The following is a 21400-nucleotide window of genomic DNA, read 5'->3' on the forward strand; positions in this document are numbered from 1 at the left end:
AAGCACCAGTCTGTAATTGGCCCATTGTTGTTGTTTTTGTTTACGGCGGAAGGGCGTGCAGTGTTTTTTCCGTCATCTGCGCCCACAGGCCCGCTCATCTCAAGAAGATACAGGCTAAAACTTAACAGGATGTTGTTTCTGGCTTCAACAAAATAACGCACTGACAATGCGCACAAAGACGGAGCTGACGATCGAGTGAAGATTAACAAGCACTCATAAAAGGAGAAAACACTTTGCAAGAAACGGGGAGAAAAAAGTTACAGAAACAGGAAAGAGCTAACTTTTATTATGCCCTCTCAGCTTGTCGTTAATGTTGCGTGGAGTGTGGGTGGAGCAGCAACTGACATGGCTCCTAGGTGCAGTTGTGTAGAGATTGCAATGCTTTAATATCTAACCATGATGCCCAGCGGTACCAGCAACTCTGGCTCAGCACACTCTGACCTATAAAGGATATGAAAATGTTGCATTCCAGCCCCATTTATTATTCATTAATTGGCTAACTTGCCCCCTAGTCAGCATTATTTAATAGCCAAGACAGGACTGAAGCTAGGGGTTGGCATGTAGTTCATATTTCTGGTATTCACAAAACAGAATTTAAACACTATTATTTCCTCTTGCATTTCACTTCAAAGAAACTTTAAAACGCTGGTTTTGAAAAGGGCTGTGTTTATGTTATTATGTGCTTGCTGTCCTGGAATCACACCTTCTAACTTAACCATATGTCTGGAAGAAGTCACACAAAAGGTCAACTCCATCAGCTGGAAGGGCTGGAGGCAGAAGTTCTAATTAAGCTTTTTTTTTCTCTCTTCCTTTTATCCAGAATCCCTGGGGACTGCTTTCTGCCGATGTTTACAAAAAATAAAAGCAACAGAAAAAGGAAAACATAAATGAACCCAGAACCAGACAATGTGTAATGAGATGCTTTGTATTTAGATCATCTCATTTTTTTCTTTTTATCTGGGAAATAACACTTGCTGTATATTGAAGTATTTTCTATCCTTGTATGAAAAACTCCATGTACAATTTTTTTTTACATCATGGTTTTCATGATTTGCAAGTCATGAGAGAATGAGCTCTGGAATATATTCAGAGAATTTGTTGCATAATACAGCCTCTACCAGACGTCTGATTTACAGGGTTTATATCAAGTCTGACATTAGGAATGTTTGATGGCTTTGGAATATGTGTTTTCACTGGTGACATGTGTTGTAAGTTACATTAAAATACAGTAACACTGCCCCTGAAGTTGAGAACTCTTCACCATCTGATTATTAAAGCAATGGTAATATTGATGTTGCTTTTGAAAATAGCGGTGTATACTCTCACTGAAAAAAACAGTAATCACTCAGAAGGAATGCTTTATATATAATTTAATACACATTACTGCTGGTATCATGGTGTGTGGAGCCATAAGGTATGACTTCAGGCCAGCTCTAGTAGTCACCATTGTCGACGCATTTATCTGTGGTCTGTCTGCATCATGGTGAGGTTCTCCTGGGCCCAGCAAGGTTCCTGTTTCTTTTTCCAATAAAATATATGAGATCAGTGCCACTTACAACAACAACAATGTCAACTTTGCTATCATTTTTAGTGTTGCAATCAGTGCTAGACAGACACATAACCTTTCAACAACAATGAAGAAAAGATGAGTATTCCTTAAATGTACAGTATATATTTTAGATACTGTTGTGTCATTCTCATTTCTGCATTGTGTTTGTTTGGACATAAATCCAGTACTTTTCTGGCACTGTTTTTTTTTTACTGCCCACAGCTGGAGCAGAGCACAGACAGAGACCAGACTTGCCTAGAGCACTGAAGAATAGAGATTATTCTGTTTTGTTTCTAAGCCTCTGGAAACAGCAGTGAGTCTAGATGTATTATTAGTCTGACTAGGAAAAGGGAGCCTGAGAGACCTGAGTTTACAGTGGAATTTAGTGAGCTTAGTTGTTCAGACAGGATGAATGAAGGAATCCTGCTAGGACAGGGAGACAGCGAAAGTAGGTAAGAGTTGACGCAAAAAGTGCACTTTTCTCAGTTTGTTGATATCTTCAACTTCCAATAAAAGCTATGAAAGACCATTGGACCAACAGAGGTAGAAAATGAGCAAAAGGAACAGTGGTTGGATAACAGATAAGATGGTGGTGAAATTCGTAGCATGCCAGTCTCATGTTATTCTGTTAAAAAAAAAAAATCATGCTAGAGGATCTTTCTAACCAGGCTTCAAATTTCTGTTGGAAAAGCAGCAGGCATTTAGCACTTTCCCTTTCTTTGCCTCCATAATCTCAGGACCATAATTTCTGGGGACTGAGCCAGAAACTGGACTTGAGGCACTTTAAAGTAGACTTTTAGTCTTTGTCTATACATAGGTATAGCTCACCTTATGCAGCTTTTATTCTGCTCACTGCAGAGCTATTAAATGAACCAAAAGAGCTGCACTATTCTTCTAAACTAAGCAACGGTGCCCTTTTTCTCAGAGCATCTGCAAATTCAGCATGAAATATAATCTGCAGGGGATGGTGCAGTGCAACAAAAAGTTTGGACTGAACATTTTTCTTTAGGTGGAATCAGATATTGTGCATGTGGATAGTACAGGGACTGGTGGTTTAGTGAGCAGAAGGAAGGGTGAAGGTCAGTAAGAGTCAAAAGGACAGCAGATCAGCTGGATGACTCTGCCACCCACTGAGCAATCAGCCATTTATCCACACACTGCCCTCTTTTAATCTTCCTCTTTCCTGTCTCTCTGTCAGTCAGACGGCAGGAGATGTCTGCGTCTGCAAGTGAAGATTTGATACCTTAAGCCTTGACCCCTTCCAGCTCTGCCCATTTCTCTCTGCAGCTTCAGCTCACTGCCTTACCAAGCAGATAATAAAATACACTATTGAGCTGTAAATGTCTCTAAGATGCAACGCAGACACTTAAAATCTTTAGCTTATGAAGTCTTTCAGCTCTGACTTAATTTGAATTCTCCCTTCAGTGTTTTCTGCTGTGATCTAGAGATTCATCTATCATCTCGGCCCCATAAAGAAAACCAGAAACTAGCAAAATGTGTTAAGATGGAACATCTCATTTGACATTTAATGTCTGATTTTATTCTGTGTAGAAGAAAAGCTGAATTAATGTTTAAAGAAGGGATTTTTTAATTTACTTAATCAAAGCCAGTGCAGCTGTTTGGGGAAAAAAAGGAAATATATTCTAAATCTGCGTGACTGTTTTTAAATTTCTCAGTCAGAGAAATTGGAAATAGGATTCCTTAGTAATATCATTAAGTAATTTGTTTTCTGGAATAATAAAAGATAATTAGATGTGCTGAACTATTTATACTAGCCTTTGGTAGGGTAAAATATGAAGACTCACAAATATCTTAAATTCTTAAACATTGATGTAAATAGCAATGTTAATCTTATTCCAAAACATAATTAAGAAGTACACATTAGTACATTATTTTCAGCTCAGGCTAGTCATCTCTCCTGTGTGCCTAATAACCACCCCCAAAAGCAACATCATCATCATCAGTATCATTGCAGGGAAAACCCTTTTTTGCTAATTGTAGGCAGGAGCACTCTGGATTTTCTTCACGATTAGAAAAATGACAGAGTGACTTACTCAAAATACAGCAGCATATTTTCATGCCATCAATGCAGGACATCCCTGTGTGTACAGACAGTTGTGTAATGAAAACTGGCACTATGTTGTCATACTTTTAATATCTTTGGTAACGGTGGATGGATAGATCTCTATATAAAATTATTTGAAGGAAGTGGTGTTTGCTTTATATTGTTTTAAAACTGTGTGAAAATAAATAAAACTCAGTGCATTTTTATTACATTTTAATAAAAAAAAACATAGATATCAAATAAGTAAGGGATAATGTTTAAAGGCCAATCCATGTTGTGGTTATTTTAATTAGGACTGCATGCCATTAGCTAGACCCCCCACTTCCACCTATTTTAGTTCCCAATTTTGTGTTGCATCAGTATTTACTGTCATGTTTGGAATAGTTTTATTTACTGTTCTACAGGATGCTCTTCCCACAGGACACGATAATCCTCTTACCATGTGGGGGGCAAAGAAAAGATTTTTTGCCTCAAGTATGACTCCAGGCATTGCCTAAGGCTTATGGCAATTTTGGCAGCAGCTTCCAACCCTTAACCTGAAACCTGGCCATGCTTCCTCAGCCTTCAGCCTGCCTCAGTTACCCCTGCGTCCATCACCAAGCCCCAGATCCATTTTTAGCCTGCAGCATGGAACATGTTTCTGGTAATACATCAGTAGGCATTATGCCCCCTGTAACATCAGCATCCGTTGGGGAAAGCATAACCTTGGGAGTGACTTTGTGGCTGTCAGTGCCCCTTCTCACAACCTGCTGTGAATCTTAACGTGCCTTCAGACGCCAAAGAAAGGCAAAGTTGGAGAGTTTCTCCAAGGTGTGGGAAATGTTTGTCCCATCTATAACCTAACAGAGCTCCATTACTATTTTTGCACTGCGCACAGGCATAAACAACAAGAATCTGACACAATGTTCAAGTCTTTATTATGTCATTTGCAAACTAAACTTTTCTTCGATAATTTTGTTTCTCACTGGGTTCTAGTCTCTCATACTCCAAACATATTAATGTTTCAGGGTTAATACCTGATTATTAGTGTCACTTCGATTTGTATTACTTTCAACCTGAGACTGCAAGCAAGCAAAGAAACAGCAGATGGAGTATGATTTGTCAGCAAGTCTTTGGTACATGCTGAATAATCATCTTGATTAAGGAGATAGAGGCTTTGATTACAGTTTTCCCAACAAAGACATTCAATTAAGGCATGTTTAGTTTAAATAATCATTCTTTCTACACTTGACTGAAAGACTCATGATTCTAATTTAATGGACCTACAGTATTTTCTTGCATTTAAAATGTGTATGCACTGGATCTGTGCATGAATATACATGGCTTGTACATATCAAGGATGCAGCTCAATGTGTGAGACTGTAGCTGCGCCAGAGCTTTTCTATTGCTATTGGCCATATTGTGCTGCTTTATAATTCAGCCAGCATGGAAATGCATATAGGCTGTCTGTTTGGCTTTATTCCTAATGTTTATGTACCCCGTGTTCGGCCCCATAATGTGGCAGGTTTCGGATGAAATGAATAGGAAAACGTGCACGGTGGTAACTAATTCCAACGTCACCATCACATAGTCACCACAAGCCACAGTGATCCTCTCCATCCCCAGCTTTTACCCACTCTGGCCCAAGATCCGTTTCCTTCTCTTGTGTCCCATCAGTGGCTGTTTCCCACATCCTACTGAGCCATTAGTCAACGCTGATGTGGCAACGCAGTGATGATCACTCTGTATGAAGGATGAAGATTGAGTTTTTTGCCTTTCAGATGGCTTCTCTGAGTCTATCCCTCAGCATGCTGTCTAATCTTTTGGTAAATTCTGATATTATTGTTACCATTGATATTTTTGAAAACTGAATGACAGCTCCGCAGAGGAGTCTTAGAGAGATTAACAAGGAATCTCAGATGGATGAGATACTCTATGCCTTTTTGTCGCCTTACTCTGTTGTGTTTTTCTCAGTGTGCATTAATATACAGGTGTGTGCACACATTTATTTGGATAGTGGAAGAATAAATGAGTGTGTGCCAGATGGCTGCCTGTTTGTGGAGTAAAGCCATTAGTTTTCAAAGTACAGTATTTGGTTTGACATAAAATGCTTAACGCACTGGCTTCTCGATTATTTATAGCTTCTCCACATGTATCCCTTTCTTTCTAAAGTTGTTTGCTGAGCTTTCCATCCACTACTCTCACTCTCCCCCATTTTTACTTCCACTGTCTTCCTCTCTTGTTCGCTCTTACGTATTTCCACCCATGTGGAAAAGTTGTTGATTTTGGTAAAATCCCTAGAAGACACAGTGATCAAAGACTGTTTAAACAGTCAAAGAGAGTCAATTTTGGTATTGTAGTAACTCTGTTTGATTGCACTACATTTTAATGACCATAATTCTGTGGGCGAGTGTGTTGTGTAAGCAGAGAACAGATGGCTCGGAGAGCATATTTTAACAACCAAATGACTTGTTTTTAACACAAAGAGCTGACAAAGCACTTGAATTTTACTCAGTTCCAATTTTCCCTTGAGTGGCTCTTTAACTTCATCCTATTTGTCTCTCTCTCATTCCCATAGGCATTATCCACCAGATGAAGGGGGACTATGAGACTGCACTGAAACTCCACAAAACACACCTGGCCATTGCTCAGGAGCTGAACGACTATGCTGCCCAGGGTCGGTCTTATGGTAACATGGGTAATGCCTACAATGCCCTTGGAGCCTTTGACCAAGCTGTTCGCTACCACCGCCAGGAACTGCAAATCTCCATGGAGGTCAATGACAGGGCTTCACAGGCCTCCACTCATGGCAACCTGGCTGTAGCTTACCAAGCTCTTGGTGCCCATGACCGAGCTCTACAGCATTACCAGAACCACCTCAACATAGCTCGGGAGCTCAGAGATGTACAGAGTGAAGCACGGGCTCTGGGAAACTTGGGCAACTTCCACTGCTCTCGAGGAGAGTTTCCTCAAGCTGTGCCCTACTATGAGCAGTACCTCAGACTGTCCCCTGAACTCCAAGACATGGAGAGTGAAGGTAAAGTTTGCCACAATCTGGGTTATGCCCACTACTGCTTGGGTAACTACCAGGATGCTGTCAAATACTACGAGCAGGATCTAGCTCTGGCCAAGGACCTCCATGACAAACTGAGTCAGGCCAAGGCATATTGCAACCTTGGTTTGGCTTTCAAGGCCCTTGGAGATTTTGCTAAGGCAGAGGAGTGCCAGAAGTATTTGCTGTCATTGGCCCAGTCCCTGAACAATGCACAGGCTCGCTTCAGAGCTCTGGGGAACTTAGGGGACATATTTGTCTGTAAAAAAGATGTAGCTGGAGCCATTCAGTTTTATGAGCAGCAACTGGCCTTAGCTCACCAGGTGAGGCCACATAACATAAATGTGATTATTGAACAATTTGGCATACAAAAAAAGAAATATGTTTTTGCATCATTCACTTGTGTCCCTTTTGCTCTTATTTCAGGTTAAGGAGCGTAGGATGGAAGCCTGTGCTTATGCTGCTCTCGGAGCCACCTACAGACTTGTGCAGAAATATGACAAAGCCCTCGGCTACCACACCCAAGAGCTAGAGGTATACCAAGAACTTGGCGATGTGTCAGGAGAGTGCAAAGCCCATGGCCACTTGGCAGCTGTCTATATGGCCCTTGGAAAATATGCCATGGCTTTCAAGAGCTATGAGGAGCAGCTAGAACTAGGTCGGAGGTTGAAGGATCCTGTTGTGGAGGCTCAAGTTTATGGAAATATGGGCATCACAAAAATGAATGTTGGAGTGATGGAGGAGGCTATTGGCTACCTGGAGCAGCAGCTGGCTACTCTGCAGCAGCTGAGTGGAAATGAAGCAGTAATGGACCGGGGCAGGGCATATGGAAACCTGGGAGACTGCTATGAAGCTCTTGGAGATTTTGAGGAAGCCATCAAGTACTATGACCAATATTTATCAGTGGCACAAAGTCTAAATCGCATGCAAGACCAAGAGAAGGCCTACAGAGGCCTAGGCAATGGACACAGGTGAGACATCTTCACTTTTTCTTGCTTCTGTAAAAATAGATTTTATTATTAGTCTCTTGTAGTGCTTGATGTCAAAGATACTTGTATTTACTAGAGTTTTACCAATAATCTCAACAATTTCCCTGTAATTTATCTCTTTATGTGTTCACAGCCATAAACCCCATAGTTAGAAACATGTTTCTGATAAGTAGTGCTTAAAGGTGAATCTGGTGCTAGCTGTGTCAGCAGCAGCCTAGTGGCCTTGACCTTAAACATATGCAAAGTAGCTCAGTGCGCAGATGTCCTAGAGTGGGGGGAAGCATCGTTATTTTAGGACAACTTCATGCATCTTGTGCCTCTTCTTTCTTCTATTTCTCCTATTTCTCCCCTATTTCTTGCCTTAAAGAGGAGATAAAAACCTGGGTACACACAAAATAAAACCTGAGCGGCTTGCTGAAATGCTCATTTCAAAGGTGATTTTCTTCTCATTGTTCACCGTGAGCATTGCACCAAAGTAATCACACACAGCTGTATTTGCCATGCATGAGTTCAGGAGGGAATAATAGACATCAAACACAAACGCCTCTCATCTTTCTGCAGTTCTTAGTCAAGCAAATACATTATCACACAACATTAATTAGGCTGAAGGCTTTTATTCTTGTAATGCTCCATTTGAACCGGTACACAGCAAGTGACGATGTGTCTGAGAATGTGAATAAAGTCTGTTTGAAGTCTGTGAAGGTGAGTAAAATGTTCAGATGGAAGGAGGGATCCCTGTATCATATTAGAGGGTGGCAAATGACGTTACTCAACAAAAGCACTTACATACAAATTCCTATCATGCTTAGAACATTTCACTTACAGACTTTTACAAACATTCGTTGTCTATTCATATCAGCTGTTATCAGTACTGAAATGGATAAAGACATATTTCACTGATTTAAATGCTTACCTTGTCTTTGTACATTAAACTCTCCCTGCTGTGGGAACTCCTCATTCTCCACTAATACTGTAGTTCTCTAACAAAAAATATATTGTGTGGTTGTTTGAAAAGACATAAAGAAAGTAATTATTTAAGAGTTGTGGACTTGGTCTTAAATATAACTCTGTATTCATTCACAGAAAATACCAATGAAGGCAGGTTGTCTTACTGGACATTTGTCATACTAAATGACTTTTTGTTTTAATTTTCAGGGCCATGGGAAACCTTCAGCAGTCGCTGGTGTGTTTTGAAAAGCGGCTTGTTGTTGCACATGAGCTAGGTGAGTGTGGAGGCAAGGCTCAGGCCTATGGTGAGCTTGGTGCGCTCCACAGCCAATTAGGTAATTACGAGCAGGCCATTTCCTGCCTGGAGCGTCAACTGGCCATCGCCCGTGACACCCAGGACAGACTACTGGAGGGCGACGCCAGCTGTGGCTTGGGAGCTGTGTATCAGTCTATGGGAGAGTACGAGACGGCCCTGCGATGCCACCAAAGTGACCTGGAGATCGCAGAAGAATCAGGCAGCACCACACGCCAGGCTCGAGCTTATGGGAATCTGGGTCTTACCTACGAGTCACTTGGAAACTACGAGCGAGCGGTTGTGTTTCAAGAACAGCACCTGAGTGTGGCGGCTCAGACTAATGACTTGGCTGCCAAGACACTGGCCTATGGCAGCCTGGGGAGAACACACCATGCTCTGCAGAACTACTCACAAGCTGTCATGTACCTGCAGGAAGGTGAGTGAGTTAAAGGGAGCAAGGGAAAGGATTGCCTTTGTTGCTCGAGCTGATAGGCTTAGAGTTTGTGAATTCATGAATATGAAATTCAGAGCCTATTTATTGCTAAGCCTTTGCCACACTTTTATTAGGCTGCATGCATATGTGTGTGTTTGAGCTTTTGTACTCATGTGTTATACGTGCACAGGGGGATTTTGTGTGAGCATTATGCATCTGTGTTGTCCTCTGAGCTGCATAGGTATACCAGCATTTGTGTATGTCTGCCTCTGCAGACCTATCAAAATGCTGCCAAGTATTTCTCCCATTTTCTGCTTGGTATTTTTCACACTTCTGTATCTACTTTCTCGGAGGGGGTCTTTGCAGAGAGCTGCTAAAAGAATCTTTTCACACAGAGGCTGTCAGACTCCCGCCTCTCACATTTTCCTGTCCTCTATAGATTATGGTGAAATAAAAACCTGAAGCTTGGCCTCTTGAAAATTAATTATGTTAGTGACACTCTGTGAAGTGTTCGTCATGCGATAAGTAGAAGCATTCATGATCTAAATGTTCACACACCACCAAACTTGCTCATATTCATGGACAGAACCTTTATGAGTTTAAGAAAAGTGGAACTTCTTAAAGAAGATGTTTGTGCATTTCCCCCTGCAGGTTCAGCAATACAAAGGGACAAAAATAAATCTCCCCAAGCTCTCCTTCATCTACCATTAAAAGTGAGCAGAATCTGCTGTGGCCCACTCACCTGCTGCAGACCTGCATGTTGAGCTTAAATGGAAAAAAGGCGACAGGCTATTCTCTCCTCCCTGTCCTAGTGTTGTCTCCCCGTGCTGTCCTTGTATTTTTCCTCGTTTTGGCTTTGAAAAAGGAACTGCGCCTTCACTACCCATGACAGCCAATTATTTCTGGCCAACCTACCCAAACCGAAAAGTTGCCACTTTTTTTTTTTCTTTCCGCTGCTATTTTTTCCCTGCTCTTCTTGCGGCACTGCTTGTTTTCTGTTTTTGGCAAAAAAAAGGGACTAATTAGGAAGAGGACTAAAAAGGCAGCTCTAATCTGGCACAAAAAATACTCTAGAAATTTTGTGGCCACTTTGCATCTATTTATATGTGACCAATAGTTTTTATGTTTTGGGCAGTAATACATATGGATGGGACCTACTGTGCACAACATATAAACAAACCAATAACTAACTAAAAGGCAAACATAATTTGTAACAAATGAACAGTTTGCAAAACTCTCCAAGTTATTTTCCTGTTGTGTTGCATCACACTTTTCAAATGAGCCATTTCACAACAAAAACGCACTCAACAATCAACACAACAGAATCAATAGTGTCAATAAATCAATGTAACCATTGTAGCAACTAATTGTGTTTTTACAGTTTCTACATGCTTTGTTTATTTAAAAGCTAATGGAACCTACTAAGAACAAGACAAAAATACAAAAGTAGCTTTTTTTAAAAGCATAGCATTTTTAAAGAAATATCCTCTTTTAAACCTCTGAAACACTGATTTATTTAAAAATCTAAACTTCCAAATGCAAAATTCCTTTTTTTACTGTAGTTTATGTTGATGTTTTTGTTAAATTAATTTGAACTGTAAGAATGATGTAAAAATTTTGTGCCAGGCAAAACAGGCAAAAATGATAGGTCCTATGTGTTCATGTGTAACTTTGTGACATTAGTATCACAAAGTTACACATTGACTTTGTCTCCTTCTATCAGCTTCTGTTTTCAAGGGTCGCCATCATCTGCTCCTATCTTATTCTATCCCCAACATCCTCTTAGTCACACCAACCCTCTGCATATCTTCCTTTGAGACATCCCTGACCCCTTTCTGCGGTCTTCCTCTTTTCCTCCTTTCTTTCAACTCCATATTCAACAACCTCTATCCAATATGTCCACTATCTCTTCTCTGCACATGTCCAAACCGTCTCTGCTTTGCCTCTCTAACTCTAACAAACACAATGTCTTTGTAATACATTTAAAACTACTACTACTATACACAGTGGTAAGAAAAAGTGTGGGCACCCCAGTCAAAAAGTCTTGTTATTGGTCATAACTAGGTGAATAGTAGCTCACTGGGCTGCTACTGTTAAAGACTAGTTGGTGAAGCAAACTTCACTAAATGTTGCAATAAGATACACAAATATTCAGCTGCAGTCACACTGAATTCTGAGTACGCGAAACCAAGTGACCACTGTTATTTCATTACCCACCTCTGCCCACGTCATTTTTTGTTTGTTTGTTTTTTGTCCGAGGAAAGCTTCAGTGCTGGTATCAAATAAGAGCCCTTGTGTTCTTGAGACAGGTTGGAAATACAACATAATCTAGCTGGGCTTCAGACAACAGCGATGAACTTGAGACGATTTTGAAAGAAATGTTGTCAAACATGTTCAAAATTCAAGCAGCAAAGTTGCAACCATTTGCAAATGGAGAACCTCCATGAGCATTACACAACATTCTGGTGACTCCTTTGCTATTTGCCAACTTGTCACCAGCAGTTGCAGCCTTGTCTTTATAGCATTTATCAAAACTTTAGCCATTTATTAGCTTGGAGTTATGGTTTGTTCACAGTCATTATGGGGAACAGTCAGTTGAAATGAATTACAGAGCTTTAAAATATACTCTATTCAAACTTTTGTTAAAATATGGCAACTTTCTCAGCTTGAAGTGTTCTTAAGATATGAAAAGCAGCATGGCGTAAAGGTGACGTTTGAAAGACCAAAGTACTTTAACAGAACTAACTACAGGGAGGAAGATTACAGAAGCACATTGTTTGACTGAAAAGCACCTTCAGGAACATTTATGAGACTCTAAACTACAGTATATTACTAAGCTGCCACAACTACAGAAATATGACTTTAATTGAAGATTTAGCTAAAAAAAATGTTTCCTGCATCTGAAGCAAAAGATTCGGTCTCAGAAGTTTCTAAGTCAACATATTTAGAGGTCTAATGCATTTTGAAAAAGGCCTTGATAGGTAACAGTAATGTTTAGCTGCATTGCCTGAATATAAGGCTGGGGGGTATTAAACCTTTAAATTCTATAAAAATAACATCCTTGGCTTGCACTGCATGGCAGGATTGACCAGCAGGGTAGAGGTGAGAGTGGAGCGAAACATTGCACCTTGCTCCCTACCTCTCTTTTGTCATCAGGTGCTCAACTATTTGTGACACTTTTCATCTGCACAAACCAGTGCAACACTGACAATGCTTCATCCCCGTAGAGAGCGTGTGCGCTCTTATCCCCATTTTTCAACAATATCCCAGACTCTGCTCACGGTTCCACATACGGTCACGATCAAAGGGCACTTTGTTGCAGCATGTCACGTGCGTGCACGTGCCAGGTTATTTGTTAGCAGCGCAGCGCGCGTGCACGAGATGTGTGTGTGGAGTCTGCACAGAGGACCTGTGACTGAAGCAGGAGGTGTGTGGGCCTTGGGGCGGCTGCAGAGGGTCTCTCACCCAGCTGTCAAGCATCCTTTAAAGTGTTCTCAAGTTGCTCTTCAGGGTGCAGCCAGCCACGGCCACGTCCTCATGTCAGCCGCCGCTACGTGACTGTGCCTGCCGGGCACACCAAAGGCACACACGGTGACAGTGACAGACACTGAATGATACAGAGTGGGAGAAGAGAGGGAATGGGAGAGTAATAGGCAAGGAAGAAGACGTGGGGAGAAAAAAAGAAGGCTGGCAGGCAGGCGGAGGAGAAAGACAGAGATCAGCATGAGTCATAATTCACATGTATTATTTCACTGTCAGCTGAAGAATAAAGAAAACATAGAGTTGGTTGACATTCAGGCTTGATCATAAAGAACTATCACAGAGTAGCTTGGGGAAAGATAGGATTTTTCTGTGTGTGTGTGTGTGTGCAGATGAAAGCCTCAGAAATGGAGTTGAGAAGAGTGAGGGGTGATGCTGTCAGAGAATGAAAAGGATAATTTAGATCTGTTTCCTCTCTCTTGCTCCAGCGCCTAATGAGCCCTAAGCAGTCCAGAGTCCCTGCAAGCACTGCCACCACGGTAAAGATGAAACAGGTAGAGAGTGGGGTGGGAGTGGGTGGGGAGGATTGGGGACAGAAGCGCAGAGATGAGAGGAGGAGGTATGGGAGCGCAGCAGATGCACGGGGGGAAGAGGACATGCAGGCAGGCTGAGGGAGGGTGTGTGGAAAGATAAGGAGAAGAAGGGAGACTGTTGCAGGCTTGGCTTCAAAGGCTGCCGACTGGCGTGGCCATGGTGGAGTCATGAAGTCTATGGCTCCATGATGTGCTGGACTTGCGGAATAGGCTGCCTTTTTCGCGTCACACTCTCTGTTCTTGGCTTATCTGGTCCAGCCACAGATTGTTTTCCAGAAAGGCAGAGACAAGCAGACTCAGACAAGGCTGGCTTGGCCAATTTTCTCTTTCCTTTTTTTTTTTTTTTTTACCAAAAAATGTGTTGCTTTGACCCCTCCGTCACACATCCAGAGCCCCTGTAAATCAAGACTGTGCATGAGCAACAGCCTTTTATTGAATGTACGACTGAGCCTTTAGCACCTTGCAGGTGACGTGTGACCTGGAGGCTGTCATTTTTTTCATCATTGTCCTGCACAGAGTGGCATTTTCATCTCTGTAATTGAGCAGAACCGAATGCTCTGCAGACAGACTGGGGACACATGCAAAGATGTGACATGCACCTCCCTGCTGGAGGATTTAGGAGTGAAAACAAACGCTGTGCTCACCAGATGATGTGACACGAGCATACACACTTAGACACACACACACACACACAGGTACACACTCTGCTGTTTTCATAGACAACTCTGAAAGTCTCTCAAACAAAATATCACAAAGTATCCTTCGGCAGTGTTTGCACAAAGTCTATTATTAGACCATCAGTGTGTTTGCAAATATTTGTTGACGCCTCTGTGATATTGTGTGGCCTCCTTTATGCAAGCATTCCACGCCTATTTGTGTTTGCTCAGCCAGTCAATCCTGTGCATTGATTACTATGCAGTCTGATTAGTGCTCTAACACTCTTCCCCTATGCCAGAGGCGTGTGTGTGTGTGTGTGTGTGTGTGCGTGCTTAAAACCCAGCGCACGATCAGCTTCTTACGACTGAGGCCAAATATCCAAACCTGTTCGCTGTCAGAACATCAGTACCACGCTATGCATACATCTGTTACTCTCAAAGATACACAAGAGTCGGTCTGCTCTGAATAATTTTCACTCTCCACTCCCTATCTCATCCGCCGCCGTTTCCTCCTCTTCTGACAGGCCTGCGGCTTGCAGAGCAGCTGGCTCGGCGTGAGGACGAGGCGAAGATCCGCCATCGTCTGGGGCTCTCCCTGTGGGCCAGCGGGAATCTGGAGGAGGCCCAACATCAGGTAAAGTATCTCTCGCTTCTCCCTCATCTTGCCTTGAGTCACCTTGACTCGGTTCTCCTCACATCTACTTCCCTTTGATTTGGACTCCTTCCAGCAAATCCAGCCCTTGTAGTTAAAACTGACCTCCAATAAGCCCACATCTGTCGACTGAGAGGTTGGCAACGCTTACAAATGAGAGGTGGAGGTAGATGTCCAAACACATAAAGGGTGGGAAATAAGCTTTCCGTAATAACCTTATGGTGAAAGAAGGAGCCCAAAGGACCAGCAGGAGTGGGGAGGAAAACGGAAAAAGGAGAGGTGGTAGTAGAGCTTGTACACGGCTGTTGGCAGTATGCTGAGGAGTCTGTAGAGCTGGTAAATGCTGTCAACTGAGCAGACAGGCGACAGATGAGTGAAGATTTTTTCATATCAGTGTTCATTGTCTCAGGAGCCCCAAACCTCAGGATCACACACACATTCTCTCCTCTTCAGCCCACTGCCCACCTGGCAACCATGGAATATCCTCTCAACATCTCTCTCTTTGCAGTCTGTCCACACAGTACCGCTCAAGAGTTTATTTTATTTATTTCATTCTTTTTTTTTTCCCTTCTTCTTCTTCTTTTTTTTTTTTTTTGGTCTGGCTTGTGTATCTACACACAAATCTGTCAGTGAGCCAGCAGCAGTGGCTGTCATGTGTGTCTGTAGGGATGTTTTTCAGCTTCTTTCATTTTCAAGATCTAGTCCAAAACACTTCTGTTATGATACACACACACACACAAATAACCATCTATGTGACCCAGATAGCTTTTGTTTTTCAGTCCTGCATCATACTTTTCAAAAAGTAATTTTGCCTGTTTGCAATTATCTACAACAAGAGCTGGGAAAGCAAGATTGAACCAAGGTGGCGACCAGAGCAGAGCCTGAGCGCTCATGAGTCATATTGGGGAATTTGTGTTCAATTAAAGCACAATATTATTCCAGCAAGCCAATGCAACATATTTTCCACTGCATGTTTGCTTTCCAGTTTTGATCCTAAAGCCCTAACAGTCCATCTCACTGCATTGTCAATTCAGTTCTTTCAACTAAAGGTATTTTTGAGGATTTTTTTCCCCCTGTCAGCTTGTATCCCTCAGGGTGAATTGGTAGTGTGAAAGGACACTTTTGTCTTCAGAGTATAGATCAAATAGTTATTCATGAGCTGGTTCGTCAGTACAAATAACCTTGGTAAACACCCTGACCCACTTCTTACTGCAACCGTAGAAGCTTGTATTTAAATGTATGAAGCAGCCATAGGTGTAGAATGGAGTACTTGACCTCATGTTCCTTATTCTTTACATATTTAAACCTAATTGTATTTTATCGTCCTGGCTGTGATCCTGGTGTTCACCACGACTCGCTGATTGACGTGTCCTTATTCGAATCAGCTACTTCAGCAGAGCCCACTCCCTTTGAGAGGCGCTCGCATTCATATCTCAGCAAGTGAAAATCAATAAATCTGTGCTTCCCTAAAAAATCTCTGGTCTACTGTAGATTAATCCTGTGCATTTGATATTATCTAGCACAAAAGAAGAGACTACCCCAGGGTTTTTTAAAAAAAAAAATCATTAGAGGTTTGCATGTAACAAGCTATGCTTAGGTTACTGATTCAGCATGACATTGACATTCACTTTACATGTCAGATAAAAGCCGTGTTGTGCCAGCGACAGTTAAACAAGAGAGTGCTGTCTGAATACATAACAGCTCGGTAATGTTGAAGATTTTGCTCCCACCACAGAGGTGCAAGTCACTGTGGATGCAGCACATTCGAGACTGTTTCTTGACATTTTGTTTTGGGCAAAGGCCAGGGGAAAGACACTGTGAGAAATTAGTTTCATCTGTAAGAGGAGGTTCTCGAGTCTAACAGATTGAAGGAGCTCTGGAACATTCAGCCGAGAGCCCTATCAGTGAAACCAGCCTTAGATTAGCAGCTCTGTCGCTAGCACTAATGCAGCAGAACTCTCAGGCTTGTTGGCGAGCCCTTCTCCCCCTCCTCATTCTCTCTGACATACTTTCCTGCATGACCTTGGAATACACCACATCAGCTGCAGTGGATCCATATACAAGTGCTCACAAGAAACATACACACTCTTCTTTTCTTTCCTTCACCTATCAAAGCCATGGTGCAAATAAATAAAAAAAAGCATTTAATCCATACCAGTAACCTTTTTTCTGCTGCTGCTCTTTGTCTTGTAAGAACTGTGGCCGAGCCCTGTGAGTGCTGTACTCTCTCTGCTTGTCCTGCACTCCTGAAGAGAGGCCCTGTAGTCAGTCCCAGTCATCCTACCGGGCTGCTACGAGTGCAGAAATAGGAAATCAATAAAAGCTCACATGAATCAGCACTCCAAGTAGACTCTGCTTGGCCGGTGTGCAACACCGTCTGTCGCCCCACCTCTCCATTGTCTCCCTCCTTCCCTAATCGCATGTCCTGCCTGAGTCTGAGGATTGCACACTAACACAGACAGGACTGTTGAATTCTCAAAGCATTTATTCACACACAGGTGATTGTTTAGCCTCTCACATCCTTTTCCCATGTTCAGGTAAAGAGGAGCTGAGGAGGAGTTGAAATTTTGTTTGTAGGTCTCTCACCAAACTACTCCACAGTGATTTCTTTGGTTGAAATGGGAAACAGAAGTAGGAGGTCTGATCAGGGGTGATCTGTGAGGTGGGATGCTGCCATCTAGTGACCAAAATCAGTTCTTTATTGGAAAGCCGGATCACGCAGACGTTTTTCTCCAAAATGTCTTTTGAACAGTGCTACAACTTCTCCCATATATAATCACCTGTAGTCATTTAAAATAAACACACAACAACAAAAAGAGTCTTGGTGTCATTGTTTGAGGTGTCTGAGCACTATCACTGGGCCTCAGTGACAGAAACACAGAAATTCTGTAACTTTGCTGTTTTACTGTCTGAAAAACGTATTGCTGTTTTTTATCGTCAGCTTTACCGGGCGTCTGCGCTGTTCGAGACTATCCGCCATGAAGCCCAGCACAGCACAGACTACAAACTCTCTCTGTTTGACCTCCAAACCTCCTGCTACCAGGCTCTCCAAAGGGTCCTCGTCAGCCTCGGTGAGCCAACAAACATTTCTCCTATTATGCATTACCTTCTTTGTTATTTGCCTTTTTTAGAAAACATGGCAGATTAGGTTTTCGAACTGTTTAACGTTGTTGTGTGAACACGGCAGGCCACCACGATGAAGCCCTGGCGGTGGCAGAACGAGGTCGCACACGAGCCTTTGCCGATCTCTTGGTGGAGAGGCAGACGGGTCAGCAGGACGCAGACCCCTACACTCCAGTCACAGTGGAGCACATCTTGGACACCGTCAACAGCCAGAGGGCATTAGTGTTGTATTTCTCAATGGCAGCAGGCTACCTGTACAGCTGGCTGCTGGCTCCAGGGGCAGGTAAGGTTTAATGTCACTGAAAATTGTTTCACTTGTTGTACTGAAATTCTATTGTGTTACACTTTCTTCCTCTTGTTGTCACATTTCCTACTAAACATTATTATTATCTGACATTATGACCAACAGCTACACTTACAACGTGGATCTGTTATTTTTACATAAAAGTGGCGTTCTTCTACTTTATAGCAAATCCGCTTCGCAGATGAAAGCACTTACACGCGCTCGCTAGCACATGCACGCTCTAATCAAAGCAGAAAAAAAGGCCTAGAGGTTGGAGGCTTGATTTCAGCCGCCGGAGGGGTGGGGGGTGGGGTTGTAGGAAGCCCAGCTTTGACACCAAGTGGCAGCGCCACCTGCCACTCCACAGTGAGGATTTGCCCCCTGCCTTGCTTTTCACCCCAGAAATCATCTGCAAATGAACCACGCTAATTGACATTGACACAAATTGGGGCGCAGCCAACAGGAACATCCACCCACATGTCAAGAGGAAAAGATTATGCTGTTACACCAAGTCAACACATAATCTCTTTCTTTGTTGCTTCTTTCTTTTGTTTTGTCATCTCAGTCTGCTTTTATTTTTATTTTCTTTTGGCATTACTTACTACTGGCAGATATTTGTACTTTTCTTCATTTCTGCATCTTTTGAGTACTACCCACACATCCACAGAGACTAAGAGTCAGCCTACTTACATGTATAAGACTGGTGAAATTCTAGTTTAACTAAGAGAATAGATGAAGCTGTGGGTAATTACGATGCATGTCACAATCCCCGTGGCTCCTGTACTGTTGTACTTTAGCCCCTTTTTGCTGTCTGCTGTAAGGAGAGGAAATGAGAGGAGTGACTCATGTCCCATGCCACAGGCCCCCTAGATTTGATCAAGACGAGCTCCTGGGCAACCAGATGAATTTGACCCCCTGGCATTAGTCTCGCAAGCAGGAGGAACACTACAGGGACTAGTGTGGATCTTCAAAGCGTTAAATATCACTCCAGGCTAGGAAGGAGCCACTTGCTCACTAATCGCCTGTCTGTCACTTCCTGGCATCCAGCTGGCTCGCAAATATGGCCAACTCGAAAAGAGTTCAGTCAATAAAAAAAAAGGCTTCTGAAGCCACGATTTCTTTATTTGTGTAAATTTTGCAGCATTTAGACACGAGTTGGCATTCACAATCAGATGATGTGCAATTATTGTTCATTCTCAGCAAGCTCCTCCCCAGTCTGTTGTGATGCTGCCGCTTGAAACAGATCTAGCAGGCAGCAGATGGCACATGCAGCCTACTCTTGTCTTTTATTGAACGTTGTTTGTTTTATTCATTTGGCTCCGCAGATGACTGCTGCACATGGTTTTACTCAAAGCTCTCGTTTGAAATGATTCAATATTTCCTGCTACTGTGAGCGAGTAATAAAAGTGTATTATAAACAGAAATAGGTAGAGAAAAATGTAGCATATCATAGCATTTATTGTCATCTAGGTTCCACTTCATCAATACATACAGTAAAAGCAGGTAGTCAAAATGGCCTCTGTCTTCTCCATCTCAAAAGGAATCCTGAAGTTTCATGAAGTTTACCTGGGCGAGGGCGTGTCAGAAGGAGGCTCGGACTTCCAGGAAGGAGGAGGAAGTGGAATGGTCAGCAGCTCCTCACTGGAGCAGCACATTGCCAGCGCTCGTGAGGCTCTGGGAGTAGAGTCCTATTACAGCAGGTGGGATGTTTATAGCTGTCAGAATGAACTGAGCCTTTATAAAGGGTCAGATTTACCAAATCAGGCAATTTAGCATCTGGTTGTAAATGTTAACAAGAACTGAATGGAGTGTGCAGTTTTGTGGGCAAGAATGCGCCATTCTATTCATCTACAAACACCGACACAACTGCGCTAAAATAAAGAAATAAAAGAAGGCATGAATGAGACTAACTTCGTGGGAGTTTCAGATGTTGGTTCAACATAAATTTATGGGGGTTAAAACTATACAGTATGTAGTGTAATATTTCAATGGCGTTGTAGTATTTAATTTTTTTCTTTACATAAAAATGTGTTTGTTTTTTATTTTTGAATCAGGATTTGAATAAACAAAAACACAAGTCAGGAATAGTGATAATTCTTAACGTAGCCAATTCATGATAAAAAGATAAATCTTTTGAACTCACCCTACAGCCAGCTCTCACCACAGTTTACTGTCTAATTGTGGACTATTCATCTTTAAAATCATTTAAAAAATAAAGAAAAAGAATAAGGGCTGCAATTTTTTGCAGTGCAGCAGTTGTTTTATGACGCTGACAATCCAGGTCATCTCAGATTCTCTTCAGTCAGTTAAGAATAAGATACATTTTAAGCCATTCTCCAATGTCTTCTGACAATCCAGATAAATTTATCTGAACAAGGGCTGAAGAAGGGTTATTTTATCATGTGCATGTGTGTAAAGAGCATTATTCTGCCCCATTAAACCCTGGGTAGTCAGGTCTTCATCACCTACCTAAAGCAGTCCACTCTTTCTTCAGTGAGAGCAAATGAGATGGAATAATGGCTCCCAGTATCTGTAGGAATGTTGAATCCACCTGACACTTAGCGCACCTGAAGTAAAGGAAAAGAGAAAGCAGTTTATCAACAGAAAGAAGAAGAAGGTTGGGATGAGGCGATAAAATCAATGTGTGAAAAAGTCAGAAGAGTCGGGTAAATAAAAACAATTGCTGACAGCTGAGGTTCTGAGCTGCTTTTGACGTTTCTCTAGTTGGAATTTAATCCACATTTCCAGGTTGGTCCACGTGGTGCCTGTCTCCGCCACCTTGGCAGCTTGGCCCTCCTGCCCCATTATCATCTCATTTACTACTCCAATGGGAAGTTGCGTACACACCACTGCGCCTGGATAGGCACAATATGGCACCACTTACCAAGCCCATTCACTATGTGGAGTGCCGACTAAGGGGCAGCAGCTCTCTGAAATGAGTGGAGCTAAAATGAATGGGGTGGAAATAAAGCAGGAAGAGTGTTTTTAAAAAAAAAGAAGGAGGCTGAATTTTTACACTAAACCACTGTCCAAGACTGCACTGTATTATTCATCTAAAAAAATCTCAGTATTAACTCTTCAGCCAAGAAGAGTCAATCATAGCTTCTAAATGAGATGAAATGATAAAAAAAAAAAAAAAATCTGTAGCAGTTACAAGAGATTAAAAGTTCTCACTCATATGTTGTGAGAAAAAGACGCTGACGCTCAGAGTGAACTGGATCTGGATGCATCAGAGAAAAGGTTCAGACATGAAGGCAGAGACTGGTGGTGAGTACGAGTGGGTTTGGTGGGGGGGGGGGGGGG

The 21400-nt window shown here is 42.3% G+C and overlaps 1 protein-coding gene across 4 annotated transcripts in view; it reads left to right on the forward strand.

The window, feature by feature from the left end:
• ttc28 (tetratricopeptide repeat domain 28) overlaps positions 1-21400 on the forward strand; it is a 189436-nt gene that overhangs the window by 157927 nt on the left and 10109 nt on the right. For all 4 annotated transcript variants that reach the window (XM_017417279.3, XM_025006153.2, XM_025006154.2 and 1 more), the window contains 7 exons: positions 6172-6968; positions 7072-7616; positions 8790-9313; positions 14564-14673; positions 17633-17762; positions 17879-18097; positions 19638-19797. In XM_017417279.3, coding sequence (XP_017272768.1) covers positions 6172-6968; positions 7072-7616; positions 8790-9313; positions 14564-14673; positions 17633-17762; positions 17879-18097; positions 19638-19797 — 2485 coding nt within the window. The remainder of the gene's footprint in view (positions 1-6171; positions 6969-7071; positions 7617-8789; positions 9314-14563; positions 14674-17632; positions 17763-17878; positions 18098-19637; positions 19798-21400) is intronic.

The sequence above is a fragment of the Kryptolebias marmoratus genome, linkage group LG1, assembly GCF_001649575.2.
Source record: "Kryptolebias marmoratus isolate JLee-2015 linkage group LG1, ASM164957v2, whole genome shotgun sequence".
Lineage (NCBI taxonomy): Eukaryota > Metazoa > Chordata > Actinopteri > Cyprinodontiformes > Rivulidae > Kryptolebias > Kryptolebias marmoratus.